General features: G+C 37.0%; 1 protein-coding gene across 8 annotated transcripts in view; it reads left to right on the top strand.

The window, feature by feature from the left end:
• The window catches only part of PTK2 (protein tyrosine kinase 2), a 224,281-nt gene that overhangs the window by 161,449 nt on the left and 39,939 nt on the right, over positions 1-22,893 (top strand). For 6 of the 8 annotated variants that reach the window (XM_075024018.1, XM_075024020.1, XM_075024019.1 and 3 more), the window contains 9 exons: positions 2,874-2,957; positions 4,168-4,185; positions 8,118-8,174; positions 9,613-9,633; positions 10,675-10,772; positions 13,647-13,731; positions 18,602-18,702; positions 19,995-20,110; positions 21,686-21,786. In XM_075024018.1, coding sequence (XP_074880119.1) covers positions 2,874-2,957; positions 4,168-4,185; positions 8,118-8,174; positions 9,613-9,633; positions 10,675-10,772; positions 13,647-13,731; positions 18,602-18,702; positions 19,995-20,110; positions 21,686-21,786 — 681 coding nt within the window. The remainder of the gene's footprint in view (positions 1-2,873; positions 2,958-4,167; positions 4,186-8,117; positions 8,175-9,612; positions 9,634-10,674; positions 10,773-13,646; positions 13,732-18,601; positions 18,703-19,994; positions 20,111-21,685; positions 21,787-22,893) is intronic. The other 2 variants (XM_075024016.1, XM_075024017.1) reach the window with 2 other exon arrangements.

The following is a 22,893-nucleotide window of genomic DNA, read 5'->3' as shown; positions in this document are numbered from 1 at the left end:
CGCTCCTCCTTTGTGATCCATTCATTTGATTTGAGGAGACACTTTTGCTTTGCTAGTAATGACGCTGTCATAAGAGTAAAGAAATGTTCCATGAAGTATTAGGTTTGGGAGGTTGTCGTTTATGTATAAACATATTTGATGTGACAACTGCATAGTACTAATTTGATTTCAAAAGCTTGAAAACAAATAGATTTATTCCTTCTACAGATTTTTTTCAGGGCTTTTCCTCAAACTGGTTGGGGAATGTATGACTAAAATAGAATGGGACTTTATCAGTTTCAGCCTTCCAGTGTTGGTTATCTGCTCATACAGTCCTAACGAGGAGCTCCAGTAGTAACTGCCCTCTGTCCTGGTCAATTCCTTTCTAACATAGTCTGTTGCATAGCAAGTGATTTGTTCTTTTTATACACAGTCATTTTAGTGAATATTTAGTATTGAGAAGAGGAACTAAATAAAAAAAGAAGTCCAGTGAAGTCTTCAGCAGCATTTCTGAGCTTTATGGGCATTTAGGTAGATGGCGGTGGTGTCCTGGCTGGAAGCTGGTGTGGAATGGTGGAAATCTCTAAGTAGAGTTAATTTCAAGCAGGTACTCTATAAGGTCCTGAAAAAGTGGTGGAACGTCTTTTTTTTTTAAACTTAGAATCAACTCTACCTAAATAAACTTTCTTTTGTAGCTAGACTTGACGATGTGATAAGTTTAAGACAAAGTAGTCTTCCATTTAGTCTGGCAGAATAGTTGAACAAACTTTATACAATAAATCATAAAGGCAAATTTTGAAATGCAAAAGACAAGTTGGACTGCGTATCTCAGGGCATCATGACATGTACCTCATGAATTAAAACCACCTTTGTCATTTCAATGTGCCCTTCATATGAAATAGGTTAGTTAGGTTTCAGTCAGCTTCTGCTACCCATATATTAATGTGAGAGTAAACAGCATTTCAGCATTTCAAGCTTAAATTAGCTTTGTAGCCTGAGCAGACGGGTCAAGAGTTGAAACATCTCTTCCCTTTTAGATAGCTTGCATTGCTTCCAGTGACTCTATACCTGTTCTTCTGTTTCAGTATGGAGTATTGGATTCCTTTATTCTCATTTCAATACCTTTTCAGTAGTCTCTTAAAATGGCTCTAGTATTTTTTTCTTTTGTTTCATACTATGTCTAAAGCTTTTCATGAATGTTATCTCAGGTTTTTGTTAGAATGATAGTGCTGAAAATTGTGCCGTGTGATGTTAGGAAGATAAATCCCTAGGATTGCAGTAATGTGGTATACATGGAAATACTGATACACTAATTTACTCAATAATTTTGCCCTCCTTGCACCTGTTCTAGTTTTTAGCATTGAATCTGATTAATGTTCTGTCATTTTCAATGACATGCACTTTTTTACAATTGATGAATGATTTCTGTTTGTTTAATCACCCCAGCAGTTTTTTCAATGGTACTTTTTTGCTGTTTAGGATACAATGATAAATATCACCCACTTGTTTCAACTCTGGATTAAAATTGCTGTCTTAGCAAAGAATGGGTTGTACATAGTAGTGTGTTACCCATTAGATTTGCATGCATGAATTTCAACATGCAGCCTCCAGATTGGACAGTGATTGAACACACTTAATACACCTTTAAAAAAATTCTGCACATTATCCCTCAAAATCTGGCCATTAAAAACTGCACAACTGTGTATAAGGTGGTGCTTTTGTGTAAGTATAGCTGCTTTGATGGTTCTTAGGTTTCCAGAATCTATGGCAAATGTGAAGTTATTTTTATTAAAAGGTAATTCTCCTTTTCCACCCTTCCCCTCTCCTCCCACGACTGACTAGTATGCTGTGCCAGTATGCTGCTTCTGTGGTACTAGGCTTCTCTTTTAACACCTGGACCTCCAGCCTGTATAACTCAGGGTGGTTGGACCTCACTCCAGTTTTGACTGTGAAGGACTACCAGCAACAAGACGGAGGTTTTTAGTTGATTGGCTTTTTAAACCACCTCTCACATTTCCTGAGATAGAGGAGAGAGGGAAAAGAGGAAAGCAGAGAGGAGCGAACAAATATCAAGAGAAATAAAAGGAGCAGCTATCCTCAGGTTCTCAGTGTCGTCTTGTGTCCTACTTTCTCACCCTGTGAAATCAGTTGTGGCTTCTTTGTATTTTCTCCTACTCAAAAATCTCTCTCCTCCTGATAACTACTTTGCTAATTAAATGCAGTAAGGTGACTAGGAGAGGGGATGGTGAGGACAGTACCATGGGGCGTTCGCCCGGAGATCCTTGGAGAGCTAGAATGTCAGTTGGTAAGACAGTTCTGCACTGGGGATAAAACTCTAGTGGCAGATTTCAGATCAGAAAATATTATGTCAGTGTTGTATTTCAGTGGGACAGAGAAACTGTGTTTTTCCTTGTTCTATGTTACCCTGCTATGTGAAATACTTGTTTTGTGTTAAGTTCTTTTAAGGGTCCAGAAAATCAATACGTCCATGTTTTAAGTCCGCTGACTGCCACTTAAATCAGAATTTAGCTATAGCACAGTCTAGTAGAAATTAGATGGGGAGCTTGCAAAAGCAAGTTACGCTTCTGGGATAAACAGTGTTCTTTGTGTTGTCAATGGATGATATCTATAGTTGGCAAAAGCTGACTTTAATAGATTCTAGTCTCACTTTTAAAAATTAAAATAACTTTGCTGTAGAAAGGAATTTGAAGGAAAATACCAAATATGCTTTAGAGTTTCAACAACATTCATATATCCATTTGCGATACAGAATTGTAATGTAAACCTTTACTTTTATGTTCATTCATTGTAGATGTTCTCTCCAGTCTCCTTTCTTTTATTTTCAAATAATTTGTTTCTGTTTTTCTCTTTCCTTTTCTTGCCTCTTTGTAAAGGAGTCAATCACTGTCAGCATAAAGTAAAGAAAGCTAGACGCTTTCTCCCTTTCGTCTTCTGTTCCCATGAGTCGCCGCCTAAGGGTACTGCACTGCTCTTTGTATAGGCTGCCTTGTTAACCCAAAAGCTGAATATACTAACTCAGTTACTGTTTTTAAACTACTTTAGCCTCAGGTAAACAGAGTTCCAAGAATAATTTAATGACATTTCTGCTACACCTTTCCTCCTATTGAATTGGATTTTCATGCAGTGTCATAAACTTGCTGGTCCCCATTTTTATGGGGGACTTAGTTTTAAGCATCATCTTCTACAATGACAAACATATTAATAATTTCATTTGTACAGCTATGCAGCCCCTGTATACCTATGGGGTTTTTGGTTAATATATTTTTACTTCATTCTTGGACCCCTGATACAGCATGCTTATGTATGAAATAGAATAGCAACAATAAGCATCAGCTAAGATCACTTTCATTTAAGTATTGACTACAGTGATGCTTTTGGCTGCATACTGGTTCAGCATTTGGTCTGGACCAGTTTGGCTTTGTTAGGGGTAAGAAGAATTGGAGTAATAGGTGCATTACTTTTACAACGTTAATGCCTATTTTCCTTTTATTTATAAATAATGTCTAAAGTGCATCAGCTTGTGCTGTGGGTATTGGTGTGGAATAGGGCCGCTACCATAAACGTGGAGTATTGTGCTCGTTTGAACAGCTTCCCAGTAGAGTTTCTCTGTTTGCCACTTGTTTAAATCTCAGCTTTATGTAACTGCAGTATGCTCTGTATAATTACTAGTTAGATGGTCCCATTTCTTACTCATGTGTTAGTGATAGCACAGGAGTGCATTTCCTTTGAAAGGGTGAACACCAACTCTAGTTATCCAAAGTCATAAGTGTGTGTGTAAAGTCAAATTGAACTGACTCATCTGGCTGTAGGAGATCTGTTTTGTAGTGAAGTATTGACTTAAACCAGAAATCGGCATTTCTTAACAGTGCATTAAAATAGTTCCACTCCCAAATTTAATTTTTGTGTAAATTCATGTTTGAAGATCATTAACTCTGTTTCATCATACAAGCTTCTTAGAACGTATCTTTGTCCCTTGGGTTTTAGGTGAGAAGTCTTAAATTCTGCTACTTTTCTAGTTTCTCTTGAGTCAGGTATATAATATAACTGCAGTCTGAATACTTTTGGATTACTCATGAATTTAATAGTATATTTTCCCCTCCCCCTTCTCTGTCCCTTCTCTCTCCCCCTCTGTTTTTCTCTCTCCTTGCATGCCACCTGGATCTGCAGATGAAATTAGTGGGGACGGTAATATGTTTTCTAGTCTGTGTGTTACTAACGTGCAATATGCAACATTTGTATCCATATACCACTTAATGCACATTTCAGTAATAAATTTTACACAGATTTTAGTATGAAAAAGCAGTCTGCTTTGGACATTAGCCGATAAATATTGTACTTTACAGGCTGTGCAACTAACACTTTCTGCTAAACTGGAATTGGGAAAGGAAAAACTATTTCAAACATGCAGGGATGTGGTATTGCATGCATTTGCAATGAGAGTTCTGGCATGATGCAAAGAAGGTTTATAGGTTTGCAAGAGTGTCCATTCAGTTTGATTGAAATGTTTGTATCACAAAATTTTTTTGCTCAGTGGGTAAGATCAATGGATGTAACACGTGAGAAATGAGTCTACTAAGTGATGCTCTAAAGGCATGGTAGCATCAAAGTGCTCTGTAGTCCGCTATGGCTCCTTGCATAAAAAGAAGCTATACAAGATAGATTAATGTAGATTGAATACATGAAATATTGATCAGGTTTTGGCTACTCAAACTGCTAATTTTAAAGACAGATTTTAATGTTTTCTTCAAAATTTCAAAACTTATTCTAAAATATTTAACTTGTCCAGACTTTCTTTCTTTTTTTCTAAAAAATACTGACTTGCTAGCCTCTGAAAACAAGTTGGGTTTTGGTTTTGTTTTTTTTAAGAGATTTTTTAGCTAGTTTTTGAAAGGATTCCATCTGATGTTGGAAAAAATCAAACTGCTACTACTGATAGTGGTTGTATCTTTATTCTTGTAAGTAGGAGGTACTAAAAGGGCATTAATCAGTATGCAAAGGAAGGCAGTAAGAAGTAGAGATAATGTCTTGTGGCCTTCCTCAGCAAAATGTAAAGGGGTGTATAACTTCTCATCTCCTTTCTCTCCTTGAGCTACAAATCAAAGATGATAGTACCCCAGTTTTCTTTCTTTTCTTAAACATTAAAAACTCAAACGATATTTTTTCTGTCATAAATTCAGAAATGGTATTTCAGATACTAACCCTACATAACTTTTTATTGGTGCTTATCTTTTATAAATTACAGGCTCCGCTAAATGGGAAAAAATCATGAAAAGGGGAATTTCAAACAGGTGGTTAAGATCATGGATTAGCTATTATGGATTTAATATCCTAAGATGTTTTTTTCTACTGTTTAATAAATGCATTTAGATTTAGTAAAGCTCAAATTGGCTCATTCACCTGTACCACCAACAGTGTATCTTTGTCCAACAGTAGCCTATCATTTTTCCATCTTAGAAGAATCTGGGGTTGACCAACAAGTGAAAAGTTCAGTGCTGGTTTTAAAATGTGCAAGAGAGCAGCAGTGATGAGCCCTATTTTTAAATCTTAGGGTTTTTTAGACTTACCAAGGGCCTCGAAGATAGAACATCTCCTGGAATCACTTCTTTGTTGCAAGTGCTTAGTTCTTGAGACTGCTATAGCACATCCTTCTTGGTAAAGCAGCCTGGAGAGCCTTGCCCAGCTGAGTTTTGCTTTAGGCTCCGTGTGGGTTCTGGAATATCTCTTAGCAGACATAGTCATAGTCTTAGCAGACTTGGTAGTAGTCTCATACTGTATGACTCTAATCATGGGCTAAAGACTGCATGTGAGAGAGGTCAGTTATCTTTGTTGCAGAACACTTTGAGCGCATCACTTTAATGCCTTGATTGAATTTTCCTCTAATTCCCAGAAACAATGCCAGACATGTATAGGAATTATTTTTTTAATTCTTAGTATCTGTTCCTCTCCAGAGTGTTAAATGTGTAACAAAAAATATTTGTTTAGTTAATTGCATACATTTAATTTATTTGGATTGACGACTGAAGACCCTTTTAGTTTCAGGATGGTTTTAGGCAATGTATCAAAATAATGTAAAGTGCTCTGCGGTGTTCTGATAATGCTTTTATTATGAACTAACTTCATTAATTTAAAATAGAGAGGTGAACAAGCCAAGCCATTTATCACATTTTGCAAGGACTGTTCCATAATCTAGTGTGAAAAATGTTTTGGTTTTTTAAAGACCAGTGTGGCACCAGTTCTAGTTTCCAAGCTTTTTAAATTCTTCTCAAATATGTTTATAATACCTTTCATTCAGTCCATTTTTTTTACATAGAATAAGAACTTTCTGGTATCCACCAATACTGGCTTGTAACAATAGTTGATATATATCATACTTAACAAAAGTTAAAAGCATCTTACCACAGTATTACAAGGAAACAGAGTGTTTTATCCCCATCACATTGGTGTCACAATGATGATTTCTTTCAAATGTATGCTTATTTTTTAGATCAAACTTGGGCTTATTTTCTACAAAAACATCAGGTCATAATGTAGGGAGGAAAAAAAAAATACCAAGAAAGAGATTAGTGCCTCTGGAGTATGCTGCCTGTTTAGAATTGTGCACTTCCTTTATAATTTACTGAAATTTCATTAGGTGACTCTGTTTTGCTGTGTCCTAAATAGAAATTGCCTAGGAAAAATTTAAATGGTATAGAATTTCCTGATTCTGTTTTTACAAGACGTGGTATATTCCTACAGGAGTTTGAAAGAAAAATAGCTTTAATTTTATTTAAGTAATACGAAGTTTGGATCATTTACTCACTGAAGTGTGTTGAACTTCAAAGGTTATAGGCAGCCTGTAGTTTCCTGATTGTTGAATATTCAGTTTGTATGAAAATTAAGCCTCTTGTTTATGTATGTGTGTAATATTTATGAGCCTTGCTCTGGTTTCAGAGTTGGCTTAAGTTGGTTGAACTGAGGGCTGCTGCCAAAACGGATCATCCCATCCTTCTTTCCAGTCTCACTGTGGCTTTGTCCCATTTGCTGTTCAGAAATCATACCTCGAGAAATGATGCCAGGGAGTTGTAGGAATAGACATATGCTCCAGGGCAGATAGGGAAAAAAGAGGGAGTAAGTCATGCCTTTCAGAGGTGGCCCAATATGTGATCACCTGAAACCAACCCATGAAAACTGCATACTGGACTTGAAATTATTCAATTTTGAGAACCTCTCTATGCATTTAAAGTTGGTGAGGAGAATTTAACAGCCTTGAAGGGAAAACATATCTCACTTGTAGACTGGGTTTATGACCGTTGGAGAAATTTGTCTGACCATTAGGAAATGACCTAGACATGCTGGAAGTTCCTCAGAGCAAGAGAAGGACCTTCTGATATGACTTGACACCATTTAAACCATTTTGAGAACAGATAATGTAAAAGTCTTAAATTTTAAACAGAGGAAGAAATACACTGTCATTTTTCTGAAAATTTTTAGAACTGATTGTTTTCACACACTGTCCATGAGATGTTGATTCTTGTCAGCAAAACTGGCAGTGAATTTCCACTGAACGAGGAAAATTGAGACTAATACAAGAAAAATGGGTTTAAAACGAGAGTGTGACTTAAAAGATCTTTATGCTCTAGAAGAGTCTATGGAAAATAACTCACCTTGCCACACTGACAGTAGGTAAATGCTGCCCTGGAACATCTTTACTGTCTGTTCTGCCTGTTTGACATAAAAACCTAGCAAACTATTATTCACACTTTATTGAAAGTAAAGCAATATGATCTGTTAATAATGTTTTCCCCTTACTGCAGTGGAATTGCTGTTAAAAAGGTTATCTTTTTAAGTCAACAGTTTAGATGGGTTTCAATTACAGAACTTAAACTTTTTCGAATATAAATGAATCTTCCTTTTATTCCTTCTTGAATGCATCTATGTGACGTAGTATAATTGGCACTGAGGTCATTATCATACCATAAATTATGCATGAGCAAGTTTTATTCATGCTATTGTAAATGCGTCCCAGCAATGTTGAAGTTGGGGGTTGTGACATATCAGCCTTGATAAATTAGAGATACTGTTCTGGAGAATTGTTTTCATCTGCTTTTCCCGAAACTCTTGAATTCCTCCCTTTACAGAGACAGATGACTATGCAGAGATTATAGATGAAGAAGATACTTATACAATGCCATCAAGTAAGTATGGTAGTTAACTTGGGAACTTCTCTATCCGAAAGCTTCTTTGGCTTAGCAGGGACTGAATCTTATATTTCAGCCTTAAGTAATATGTGTGCAAAGAAAACATTCTTTACGATGTTTTGAAAACTCATAGATGCAGTGTTTTTCAAGTTCAGGTTTTGAAGCAGATAAACCAAATTCTGTTTTGTTGCTGTCAGTGACTTCACAGTGAAATTCCTGTTATGTCTCAAGATGTAGATTTTTTTTATTGTGATGCCGAACACAGCGCTTTGAGAAAGAATGGATAAGATTTCTGTGATAAGAGCAAACAATTTGGAAAGCTTCTGTGTATTGCTGTCTAACTGTATCTCACCCTTGCTCTGTGACAGACTTGCTGCTTTTGAATTCCGTGATAGAGAAGAGTCATCTGTACCACATGCAATTTTGTTAAAGATGAAAGACTTCAGGAACAAAAATAAAAACTCAAAGTTCTTCTGAGTCTTCATCTTTGAAGTAAAAAAAAGATGCATTAGTCACCACAAGGATTTTGTCTTATGGCATATTTGAATCATAATACAATCTTAAACTGTCACGGCTAACTAATTTAATGTGAAAGTCTAGTATTCTGATTTTAAAAGCTATGTCTCTGAATTTACAGTTGCGTTTTGGCAACCAAGGATTTCTGTAGAAGTAGATAATCTGTTGATAAGCAGACCTGCAAAACCATCAGGTTTGGTTAGTGTAAGAGGGGAGGATGGTGCTAAACTGGTTACATGGTCTGCTGAAGAACCATGAATCTCTGTGAGGATTTCTAGAGTTTACTGTGTGGCAGGAATGTTTTGCGATCACTTCAATGTTTACAACATAGTTTCCACTACTGTGGAAAATATTTGAAAAGCAAGAATATATGTTTTGAAAAACATATATATTTGAATATAAATATTTGAAAAGCAAGAATATATGTTTTCCAGAAATAAACAATGTGTTTTGAATGTCTTGCAGTAAGTCACTACATGATTCTACTAAAATAATTGCAGGATCAAAAAGTACTGTGATAAATTATATCCTTTATTTTTTGTTAACATATTTGTGTGATTTTTTTTTTTACCCTAATCTTTTCATTTAAATTCATGGAAGTAATTACTTGTGGGCCCAGCCCTGAATGATGCTGAACGCTTAAGTATGCCTTCAATTCAAAGCCCATGAGATGGCCTGTTGAAGTGAAATTCATTAAGTGCTTTGGTGGATTGAAGTGGACTCAAGTGTTCAGCTCTCAAAGGACTGAGTCAGTAAAGATCACAAGAACAGACCTGTGACTTCTGCTAATGTAAACTTAAAATTGCATCAGTGTATTTCTTCATTTTTTAAAAAAATGTTAAAAAATGTTTGTCCTTGTCTTGATTTTAAGAAGCTATATCTAAGTAAGCGTTTGATTTTTCTCTTAATCGCACTGCAGAAAGCTATGGAATAGATGAAGGTAACAGGAGACCCTTTACCCATCCCTGTATGCTTGCAATTTGGAATGATGTGGATTTTTTAAGTTTACTATTCACTTTCATTTAATAAACATTATTTATTTATTTATAGTTAAACCAGTTAGCTTTGGGATTTTAAAGAGGAAAATGCAGTACTTAAAGAAATGAAAAAGGCATTTATTACTTTGTTATCCAGCTCTAGATCATGTTATTTCTGTAGTGTTAATGAAATCAAGTCCTAAGCTGGTTGGCTATTATTTTTTTTCTGTGAACAAAAGTAGAGGTGAAAACATATACTGCACATGCTTTTCTGCTATTCCTGAAATACTTTTCCATGTCTGCTAGAAAGTAAATTGCAAATGAAGTAATTCAGTTGCAATTGATTAAATGTTTTGCTGGAGTACTGAGCCATTTTTATCAGTAATATTCTCAGTCTGTTAAACCACGAAGTTAACAAAATTGCATAAGTCCACAAAACATATCAATTTTACTTCAGTTACACACTGATAGAGGTGTAGTGCACTCAAAAATTTGCTTTTTCATTTTATCTTTATTTGCCATGCTCTTGTTTCTGTATTTTTTCTTGCAGTTACCTCTTTAAAAATTCTCTGGGCTCATTTGATGGTTCCAAGATCTAAAATACCACATAGTGGAGTTCTCTTAAACATCTAAAGGGATGTGTGCTAAGGCTGTATTTAATATCATCGGTATTGCCCAAGGCTATTTGTGTTCTTTTGTCTTTTACTAGCTATAATTAAGAAGGATTCAATTATGTCTATTGCATTGAAATAAATAATGCATAGTAGTTAATTTAGCAAATTAGATTTCACAATTCCTTTTTTATTGCTTTGGTTCAAACATCTGTTTAAGAGGTTTCCACTGTGTGTATACAGCATTTGTGTAGGTTGGTGTGCAGCAAATGTTAATCTTAGTTACTCATATGTGAGATATTTGAGTGACTGACTTTGAGTTTTGTATCTTGTGGATTATTTCTTTGCCCTTCATCAAAAATTTAATATTTTAAGTGCATTATATTCTTATAGCCAGAGATTATGAAATTCAGAGGGAGAGAATTGAACTGGGGCGCTGCATTGGTGAAGGACAGTTTGGAGATGTACACCAAGGAGTTTACATGAGTCCGGTAAGCCTCACTTCTGAAATAAAAATAAACAAACAATAAACCCTTTATAGTTAAAAAATAAAATAAAAAATAAATTTATTCCTTAGGTGCCTTGGTCTGTGTCTTCCAGAACAAATGTGTTTTTCTAGACTGCAGCCACAAAGTTTATGATAACAATTTAAATGGATGAAAAATTAAGTTTGTGGAAAAAGGCAAGAGAAAGCTGGAAAATTATTTCATTTCAACCAACTTCACATGTAAAATGAAGATTTATTTCTCATTTGAAGAAACTGTCTGGATATTCAATAGATGATGTAATAATGCATGTGGACAACAATCTAATTCTAACTTCAGAAACAGTGTTTCCCAGAAACAGCTGGTTAGCATCCTGGGCTCAGTGGGTTAAATAAATAAATCTTTAATGCAATATTTAAGTAAAGAAATAAGGATAAATGTTATGTATGTCAGACAAGTTTGAAGTCTGTTCTGATATCTTCATTTAGAAAAGCAGATCAGATATACTTTGCATTAAGGGAGATTCTTATTTTTCATTTAATCCTGTCCAAGTTAACAGGAGTACTTGAGGAGTAATGTTTCACTGAACTTGGGGCACAGCGGATAAATCTAGCGCTCTGTAAAACCAGTTAAAGACCCCTTTTGTTAGGGACTACTGTTTTGAAAATGCTGTTTCTCTCCGTTCTTTTTCTTCAATTGGAAAACAGATTTTATTCAGTCGTCCTGTGTCTAGTATGAGTTTTTTAAATGGCAACCTGCTGATTACTTTATTAATAAAATTTTACTACATTTAAGACACTTGAATATGTGAAGGGAAAACAGCAAGGTATCATCATTAAATTTTAATGTACTAGTCACAGAGTGTAACTTACACTTTTGGAAGAAATCTTACAATAGAAAAAAGGTTAGTTAAAATAACATGATAATGTTTCCATCCTCATATATATATTTAGCTCGCATGCAAAAATATAGTGGAGATTTCTGGCCTCTGTTCTGCTAACTCAAATTTGAATCTGAAAGATCTCATTTATCCCTGTTCATTGCACTTGGAAAGTTCTTATTCTAGGGACTGTGCAGCATCCACCTCTTCTCAAATGCTGCTTACTACTAGGTATTCCTGAAATAGCACAACCAGTCTGTATTTATAGGATACTGAATGGAAAATGTATGTATACATAGAGGATTCTGTTGCTCAGAGGTAAGCAATTCAAGTAAGACTGTCTTTAAAGGCTGATTTACTGTGGGATTAATCCAAGAGTGTCATTTAAAAGAGTGTTTGCTGTTCAGTGCACAAACTGTTGCCCGTCTGATACATCCTCACTGTTTTGTCTCCTTATAAGAAAACAAAAGATCAGCAAACCCCTGATATCAGGCCTTTTCCTATATTCATGTTGCAAAATGTCTGGAGTCTTTGCTGGCTGCAGACACTGAAACTCTTTCTTTTGATGCTGAAGTTGATTATGAGAGGTTTCAAAAACTTGATCTATAACACCAGGAGAGGTCTTGGTCTGGCAGGCCTCCAGAGGTCTCATGCAGTGTTGATTATTGGATCCTGATTTCAGAAGGGAATAAAATCATCTTAATTTACCCCCAGTTTTTCAGTCAGTTTATGGTCATGCGTATGTATAAGGAAAGGTTTTAATCAATATTTTCCTGCAAAGTCAACTTGAAGAGCTATGTTGTGAGTAATGTAGAAAATAGACATTCAAGCACAATATAAATATTACTCTAATTCTGATAATGTTTGTCTGTAAAAATAGATTTAAAATAGATCAAGCATGAGCAGATATACAATGTAACTGTGAATCTTCAGCTTTCATGGGCCTTAAAAACTAGGTGAGGACATACATCAACCCTGTAGCCTTTTGGGGAACAGGTTCTTTTGTAATATTCTTATTAAACAATGCACAATTCCCAATTTCCCAGTCGGAAGAAAGGCATACTAGTCCTTGAGCAGGCTTATATCTAATGTAGAAGCTTAATTTTAAAACATTTCATCTGCTTTCAACCCATTAAGAACTTGTATGAGTGATATCTTCTAAGGTGTAAAAATACTAGTTTCTAAGTTAAGTCATGGTGTTTTGAATACTAGTGAAGCTCAAACACCTAAAGCTTCTTTTCAGGAGAAAAATGCTTGCAGCTTCTCTGGGCTGTCTGTAACTTATGGAAAGGGTATTTGAAAAACACACCAAAGCAAGAGAAGATGAAAGATGCTGCCTGAACGAAGAGGCCTCCTTTGGGCTGCTTCAGTGCTTCTCATTTTTCAGTATTCAGATAAGCAATCAGATGTTAAAATCTGTTTCTGATTTTGAATATGTGTTCTGTTTAACTCGGTTTTAAGCCCTTGATGGAACTGATTGTGAAGCCAATATGTAAAATCTTTGTTTCACTTTCCTTTGTAGTTTGAGTTCAACATTATAGCCAGTCTTTGCTCTGCAAGAGCCACAAAAAGCCCTTTATGTGGCTTTCCAGGTTGCTTGCTAGCATAAGCCAAGTGTGGTTTTTAGGCATATATGTACTTGTTTCCTCTGCAATTGCAAAATCTTCTCAAGAGTGTACCATCCTCAATAACGCAAAAAGCTTACAGTAGTATTCAGTTAAACTTAGTATCTTTTGTCATAATTTTGTACAATTTAACATAGTTTAAAACAGATGAAATATTTCCTAGGTGCATTAGATGTAAGTGTTGTACACTAGGTGTCTTGATTATAATTAATATTTTAACACTGAAGCTTTCAAAATGTAATTTCTTAGCTAAACATATTTTAGTTAATAGTAATTTTCTTTAAAGCAGTTTTGCTAGAGTTTTAAAGGACTTAACTTTTGGTGGACTGTATTTGGTAAGCCGTATTTCAGTTATTTCTCAATAATGTCTTTCAGGAAAATCCAGCTATGGCTGTTGCAATCAAAACATGTAAAAACTGCACCTCAGACAGTGTTAGAGAAAAATTCTTACAAGAAGCCTGTGAGTACTAAAGTATTTCTTTTGGGGTAGCTTCTGTAACTGGTCCTTGCAAAGACTGCAGCCATCTGTGCCAGATACTTGTGATACTAATGTAAATCTTTTATTTGTATAACATGACCTTTTCCTCTCCTACAGTATGTGCCAGGAAGACTGCTTTACATCCTTGCATTGCCCACGTGTACGATTATATGTGGGTTCTTTGGTTTTCTAAATTGAACAGTGATGTTTGACTCCTGTAAGGCTTCAGAACCAGTTTTGGAATATTAGGGATCTGATCCTCTATTTTCTTCTTTCTCCTTAATGAATTGGAAAAAAAAATAGCACTTTTTCCAGTGTATTACTTTAGAAGGTCAGGTGGTTGTCTTTGTTAACAAAGTTGCTAAAAATGTTATGTCTAAGCGAGATCTGTTTTGACAATTCAGAATTTAAAATTATGATAGGATAAACCAATTTTCTAAATAATTGCCCACAAATATTGTATTCCCCAAATGGGACATTTCATACATGGAGGAAGGCTTTTTGTTGAGATGAATACTAACAGAAAACTTCTACAAGAATGTTGTAGTTACTGATTTCTCTACAGTTTGGTTTTGTAAGCAAATTAAGATATGAGACTTAGGCCTTAATTTTTGCCTATTATCCTCTGCTATTGTACATCTATAAATCTCGTAAAGGTATTGTATTATATCAATAAATTATTTGGTTATGGCCAGATGTTACAGTATACTTCTATTCACTATTCCTTTGTTGAAGGATTTTTCTCTAATTGTTCAGAAAAATCTTTGTTCATAGCTAATGGCTTCTTATTTTTGGATGTCAGATTTTTCTTAAATTACTATAATTTTTTCCATTATATTTCTAGCTGTTGCAAAAGTAAACATCGTTGCTTATAGTAATAACTTAGCAGTCAAAGGTAGGCTGCTGTCTCTTAACAATGTAGAAGATAATTGCTCATTGAATGCTCCTTATTATGCTTTGAGCTTGACAGATTAGGAAATGCCAACATAGTAGACTGATAATAGTGCTTTTCAATTTTGATTTAATAGTTTTGCTATTTCTTCTTTCCTTTTTTTATTCTAATTCCCATCTGTTACCTTCCTCTTGTTTGCATTCAGATTGCAAACTCTCAGAAGATACTGCCTCCTAGTTTTTAAGACCACTCTTCAAAAGGCCCAAATCCAATATCTGGAGAGGCAGAGTTGGTTATTTCAGTGAATTAAGAAATTTATTTCCTAATATTTTAATAGTAGGAACATTAAAATATTCTTGGGTTTTAGTTTGCTTGTGGTGGAGTTTTCAATGCTGAAAAGATGTAGTATCGATTCTTGTGAGGAGGAGCACTTCAGAATAAAAAGTAGATGAAAGAAAATGTTACGAGCAGCACCCGTCTCTTCATTCTTGTCTGCTTTTGCATAGCAGTGTATTACTGTTAATGCATTTGTGTATGCTAAAATACAAAGCACCTGGTTTGGGGAGATTTTTAATGATCTTCCACTGGCTTTTTCGTAAATTGCTCTTTTCTGCAAGTAGTTCATTCCTCTTACCTCTAGAAGCTGGATGGCAAAATGATGTAATAACTCTGTTACCTTTCTGAATTTGGGAGTTTGTCAGCTAACATTGATTGAACTAATCTCTGAGAAGTACTTTCCAACAGTAGTTTATGTTTAAAACTGGTTAGACCATATGATATAAAACTATTTGTGTTAATTGCCTTTCTATTCCTTTGATAATTAAAACTGTAATCCTGCTTCATTTTTGCATCAATGAAGCTACATTTCCATGTTCTAAACATTGTAAATTGCATTGAGTTAGATTAGCACAAGAGACCCCTAAAGATAATAATTGTGGTTTGTTTGGAATATACATTTTATTTACCAAGATTTTAATACTTAAAAGGGGGCTTATAAGAAAGACAGAGAGAGACTTTTTAACAAAGCCTGGAGTGACAGGACAAGGGACAATGGTTTTAAATGGAAAGAAGGTAGATCTATAGAATCATATAATCATTTAGGTTGGAAAAGACCCCTAAGATCATCAAGTCCAACCATCATCCACACCCACTAAACCATGTTACAGAGTACCCCGTCTACGCACTTTTTCAATACCCCCAGGGATGGTGACTCAACCCCTTCCTTGGGCAGCCTATTCCAATGTCTGACAACCCTTTTGGTAAAGAAATTTTCCTAATATCTAACCTAAATCTCCCCTGCCGCAACTTGAGGCCATTTCCTCTCGTCCTATCTCCAGCCACCTGACAGAAGAGACCAGCACCCACCTCACTACAACCCCCCTTCAGGTAGTTGTAGAGAGCGATAAGGTCTCCCCTCAGCCTCCTCTTCTCCAGACTAAACAGCCCCAGCTCCCTCAGCCGCTCCTCATAAGACTTGTTCTCTAGACCCTTCACCAGTATTATTTAACATCTTTGTCAGCGACATGGACAATTGGAATGAGTGCACCCTCAGCAACTTTGCAGATTAAACCGAGCTGAGTGGTATGGTTGATACTCTAGAGGGAAGGGATGCCATCCAGAGGGACCTTGGCAGGCTTGAGGAGTGGGCCCATGCAAACCTCATGAAGTTCAACAAGGCCAAGTGCAAGGTCCTGCACGTGGGTCGGGGCAATTCCAAATGTGGGTACAGGCTGGGCAATGAGTGGATTGAGAGCAGCCCTGTGGAGAAGGACATGGTGGTATTGGTGGATTAAAACTGTGTATGAGCCAGCAAAGTGCACTAGCAGCACAGAAAGCCAATCTCATCCTGGGCTGCATCCAAAGAAGCATAACCAGCAGGTCAAGGGAGGTGATTCTCCCCCTCTAGTTCACTCTGGTGAGACCCCACCTGGAGTACAGCGTCCAGTTGTGGAGAACCCAGCATAAGAAAGACATAGACCTGCTCGAGCAGGTCCAGAGGAGGGCCACAAAGATGGTCAGGGGGCTGGAACACCTTCTGTATGAGGACAGGCTGAGAGAGTTGGGGTTGTTTGGCCTAGAGAAGAAGAGGCTCTGGGGAGACCTTATTGCAGCCTTTCAATATTTAAAGGGAGCTTATGAGAAAGAAGGAGAGGTTCATTATTGGGGAGTGTACTGATAGGACAAGGGGTAAAGGTTTTAAATTGAAAGAGGATAGATTTAGATTAGATGTTGTCGTGGTTTCAGCCCAACCGGTAACAAAGCACCACGCAGCCACTCGCCCACTCCCCCCTGCCCCCAACCACGGTGGGATGAGGAGAAAATACAAAGAAAGGAAAATATGAAGAAAGGCTGGTGAGTTGAGACAATGACTGGGAGGGATCACTCCCCACTTACGGTCACGGGCAAAAGACAGGCTCAATTTGGGGAAGAAACATGGGGAAGAAACAAAATCAGTTTAAAATGCTACCAATCAAATCAAAACAAGGGTATTAGGAAGCAAAACCAAACCTTAGAACACCTTTCCCTCAGCCCTCCCTCCTTCCCGCCTCAACCCCACTCCTGTTTCTCTCTACGGGGAATGAGGGTTGGAGTCAGCTCACTACACCTTGTCTCTGCCGCTCCTTCCTCCTCAGGGGGAGGACTCCTCACTCTTCCCCTGCTCCACCCTGGGGTCCCTCCCACGGGAGACAGTCCTCCATGAACTTCTCCAAGGTGAGTCCTTCCCACAGGCTGCAGTTCTTCATGAATTGCTCTGGCCTGGGTCCTTCCCATGGGCCTCAGTCCTTCAGTCCCAGCCTGCTCCAGCGTGGCCTTCCCCAGGGAGCGGCGGCCATCTTGTGGGGCCTCCATCCCCCTGCTCCGGCGTGGGCTCCTCTCTCCCCGGGCTGCAGGTGGGCATCTGCTCCCCCGCTCCCCTCCGTGGGCTGGGGGGGGACAGCCTGCCCTCTGGTCTCACCACAGGCTGCGGGGGCATCCCCTCCTCCCCGCCTTCCTCACTGACCTCGGGATCTGCAGAGGGGTTCCTCTCACATCCCAATCCCCTCACTCACTGCAGGTTTCCCCTCTTAAATCTGTTCTCCCACAGGCGTTACCATCGTCACTGATGGGCTCGGCCTGGGCCAGCGGCGGGTCTGACTTGGAGCCGGGGAAGCTTCTAGCAGCTTCTCACAGGAGCCACCCCTGCGGCATCCTCCCCCGCTACCAAAAAAAACACACCACACAAACCAATAACAGATACATAGGAAGAAATTCTTCACTGTCAGGGTGATGAGACACTGGAACAGGTGCTCCAGAGAATTGGTGGATGCCCCATCCTTGGAGGTGTTCAAGGGCAGGTTGGATGGGGCTTTGAGCAACCTGGTCTAGTGGAGGGGGTCCCTGCCCATGGCAGGAGGGTTGGAATGAAGTGATCTTTAAGGTCCCTTCCAACCCAAACCATTCTATGATTCTATGATTTGTATGTCTTATTGCATAAAATATACTGTGACTGCACTGCTGAGACTGAAAAGTTAATTAAGTCCATGGAAAATAAAATGAGATGTGAACGTAATGATTAAGTGAGATTTTTGTCTATGTCATGAACTGACACACATTTTTTCCAGGCATTGAATGATACATACTGTTTTGTCCTTCCTCCTCTTTTAATAGAAAGGCACAGGTTACTGGGTCATACACTGGATTGATAGGTCATTATGTTAACTTACGTTACGCTCAACCAGTGCAGAAGAGCCAGGGAACCCAGCTTGACTTGTACCTTCCACAGGAGTTTACTAAAGCAAGCAGTGTTTCATGCTGCACACAGAACATTAAATGACCAGATACTATTGTTTCCAAGCAGTTGTTTCAAGTCCTGCAGAACTGTGATTATATTTTCTGGTCATAGACTAAATGCTTCTTAACCAACTTTTTATTTTAAGAAAAGGTTTTAGTGACACACCAACTTGTTTCTTTTCCTTTTAGTAACAATGCGTCAGTTTGATCATCCTCACATTGTGAAACTCATTGGAGTTATTACAGAAAACCCAGTTTGGATAATCATGGAGCTCTGTACACTTGGAGAGGTACGAAAAATCCTTATGTGGCTGTGGTCTTCCCTATTTAAGCTCACAGATACCTTTACAAAATACTGAAAAAAATCACTTCTTAGTACTAAAGCAAAGGCACTCTCCTCAGATGTGATACCATACTTGTTTGTAGAATTACAGACTCAGAAACAGGAGTGGCAGAATTTGATCTAACTTCTCCACTGAGGGAACTGCATCAGCTTATACCAAAGTGATTTAATCACAGTTTTCAGAGAATTCAATTGCTGTTCCAGAGTGAGAGCATGACCTGTGTCAAGATGATGATAATGTGGTATCATTTAAACAGCATTTGCAAACATACCTTCTAGAAGTGAAATCATGTGGTACATCTCTCATTCTTCCTGAGTAACATTGCGTTTTCCCTTGGAACACTGAATTTCTTGTGGTTTTTTTTTCTGTACAGTGTCTTCAGCAGAGACCCTAGATAAGATGACTTTCCTCATTATTATGTCTTTTGGATGAATGGTTTAAACAAAACTAGATCTCGGTTTTTATAATAGATCTGTTTCCTTCAAGCCACGTGTTTCTGAAAATGTGAGCTCAAGTGATGTTTCACACTGCATTGTAAGATAGTCATCGTAATTATCAAACTGCAATACATTGTCCAAGAAAAAAAAAAAAGGCAGAAAAACCTGTAGTGTAGAAGTCCCTTTCTGTCAAAAAATTACAGATTTCCTTTCTAGTGCCCTAATCACTTTTCAAAGCCGTGTTTTAATTTATAAGGAGACTCTAGTGCCACCTTCTGTTCGGTCCTAACTGCCTTATACTGCGAATATAGCTTATAAAAATTCTGTATTGATATTTGCTACCATGAGCTAAATCCAGTTGTTTTAGCAAATGTAGATTAAAATTAATGCTTCCAAAACAATACTGTTATAATTGGTGTTTGGATTGGCTACATACCATTTTGTTCTGAAATTATTTAGGCCAAAAACGTGCACAGTTCTCAAGGGAAGAATGCATAAAAAGTCCGGGAGTGCTTTACTTTGGAACAGCGCAGCATATGCTCTCAATCTTCAAAAGGAACCTGAAAGCAATGAACAAAATATTTTTTTTTGTTTGGCTAACCATTTTCATGTGGAAAAAATTGCTTGAATTTAACCCAGATTTCTTCATGGCAAGTGATTTTCTTTTCTTCTCTCCAGTCTTAAGGGAAGGCATGCCCATTGATACTTGTGTAAACTTTATAATTAGATATATGCTTTGTTCAAATTTGTTATTTTTTTTGTCTTAACTTCCTTCCGTTTTTTCCTTCTTTGTGCAAAAAGTTGAGATCGTTTTTGCAAGTAAGAAAATACAGCTTGGATCTGGCCTCTCTGATACTCTACGCTTACCAGCTTAGCACAGCACTTGCCTACTTAGAGAGCAAAAGATTTGTACATAGGTAAGATTTTATACATATATATCTATATACATGTGTATGTGTATATACATGTATGTGTATATTTTTATATGTAACTACTTAAAATTTTAGTGGAATACAAGGTGTCATAGATTACCAGATTTTTGACTGGCGCTATTCTGGCTACACTTGCTCAAGTGAAGACAAACGCTTACAAGACATAGTTGGATTCCTTGAAGACTTCCTTATGTGTTTCTTTTTCTTGATTTATGATGAATGTGTAGCAGCAATACTTTGAAACTCCTAAAATCCATTTGCTTGTTTTATGTCAGTCTCCATATTAGTATGTCATTTTTTCAGATGCTGCCACCAAAATTACACCCTTTTCAAGAGTGACACCTGCTGGCTCACTCCTAGATTGACTTGGAGATAGTGCCGGATTTTTTTCAGAATAGATTTCAGCTGAGTTATTGTTTTGTGGTTACAATATTTTTTAAAGATGCGAGTCACCTGTAATCTTCTAAATAAAGAAAAGAAAAACAAGGGGCAACCACCTTCTTAAGTAAAGAACAAAGAAAATAAAATATTTACAAAGTATTACTACTTGCTTAACTAGAAAGTGAACCTAAATTCCCTTCTAGGTGTGTTTTGAATTTTATTCCCTTGAATTTGAACATGGGCTTTCTAAGGGGAAGAGACTGGCTTTAGCTTCTAATTGTATGCAATTAGAAGTTCACAGCACTCCAATTATGATGTACCATTTCTTTTTGAACTTGAGCATTTTATTCGTATGTAAGTACTTAATGTTTAAATTCTATGTGTTGTGTATATTGTAGAGACAAACACATCTATATGTAAGTATTAGGTAAGTATATATATGTAGATATGTATATAAAAAAATTGTAAATAACAGGCCCTTACGATTGTTACAGATACTTGAATTTGGCCAAGTAGCTGTTTATTTTAACTCTAGCAATAAAATTTCAAAATATAACTCACTCATACCAAACTGAAATGGAAGAAAGTAGCACCACTCAGTTTGCTGTACTTACTTCACTGCTCAAAGCTAAATCTGTCAATACTTAGTCAAGCCTGCTGAAGTCCAGAATCAACAGACACATAAAGCGGGTTGTCTCACCTGGGAAACTGCAAGAGAAGAATGCCCGAGTCTTTTCATAATCCCTGTGGCATCACTAAAAACTGACCTCATGATTATGAAGCCTCTTACACAACTGAGATCTTAAAATAATTCCTTACCTTTGCAGGGTCAGGAGGCAGTTTTTCTTCTTTCCATTAGTTCTAATTGCCAGAAATTGTTAGCCTGTGATATTTAAATAGATGAAGATAAAACTTTTTCCTCTGATGTTGACACTGATGACAACAGTTATTACTTGTAAGAATCAAATATACTGCAGCATTTCTGCAAGCTTCTGAGAATCAGAAGACAAATATGTAGTTATCTTTTTCTGTACTTGCACACCCAAACCATGACTAGAAAAATAATTCAGTCCTCTCAAAGGCATTTGATACTTTGGGGTTTTAATAATTTTTTTCAAATTATATTTCACCACTTGAAGTTTTTAAATGACTAGAAATAATGTCTACTCTGTTTGGCAGGGATATTGCTGCTAGAAATGTGCTGGTATCTGCCACTGACTGTGTGAAATTAGGTGACTTTGGTTTATCTCGATACATGGAAGACAGTACTTACTATAAAGGTAGGTTGACTCTCTGGATCCTTCTTGCAGGCCAGTTAGAACACAATTGCTTCTCACAATACTGAGTTTGTTGTCAAAAGGAATTAACCAGATATTCTTGATCTAGCTGTTGTATTTGTATAGAAAGGCAAACTATTCAACAATTTAATAGATAGCAGTAAATTCGTACATGAGTGCTTCAGAAGAAGAATCACAAGGTCTGTTTTAAGTTGCAAAAAGGAAATTCATGTGTAGGTAAAATTCTGCTCTTTAGGACAAGCTTGTAGTGCTTTCTTCATGATTTTTAGAAGATTATCCACATTTGAGGCCTGTTTGAGATAATATTTGTATTCATGGCATAATATAGGTAACCCACAATGAGTTCAAAGTTACCTACAGATAAATTTTGAGTTTGTGCTGTCATTGATGCTGCATACTTCAGATGCCACTGGACTAGGGAGATTGAGTACAAAAAAGTCTTTGAAGCCTACTTTTCCCCCCATTTGGGATGGAATACTGATCTTAAGTGGCTCTAGCAGCTGTGAGATATCCTGCAGTACCTGATAGATGGGAAACAGAACGGGAGAATAGAGATTGCATGTAGGGTACCAAACAGTAGCATTTCAAATGTGGTGTATATTATGAAACCATGTATTCATAAATCTAGTCTTCAATATATTTCTAGTTTCAGTCATATATTTTAATATATCCTTTATTTGTCCCCTTACACTCCGTTATGTTTCCTCACTTCATTTGTCTGGTATCACTGTGAGCTACATATTTTCATTTTAATTGCTGAGAAGAGAGGGGGAATACTTTTGACATGATCGTTTCTTGTGCTTTTGGGGTTTGTTGTTGGGGGCTTTATTGGGAGGCTTGGGGCATTATTTGCTTCTTGTTTGTTCTTTTTTCCATTTTATGTAAGCCCAAACAACCTACCCTGTTTTTATGAATCATTTAAAAACACCTACTCACTTGCTGAGATTTGCGACAGTTTCAGATTTGGTGCCAGTACTTCCTTAACTGCAATAGTTGCATCTTGAAATAAGAATTAACTTAAAACTTGAAGAAGCTCAATCAGTCTGAATATTTAGGCGAAGTGCTGCTCTTCTCTCTAGATAGAGGGCA

This window comes from Buteo buteo, chromosome 3 (genome assembly GCF_964188355.1).
Source record: "Buteo buteo chromosome 3, bButBut1.hap1.1, whole genome shotgun sequence".
NCBI lineage: Eukaryota > Metazoa > Chordata > Aves > Accipitriformes > Accipitridae > Buteo > Buteo buteo.
Note: the sequence above shows the minus strand (reverse complement) of the source record. Positions and strands in the feature narration are given on the sequence as shown.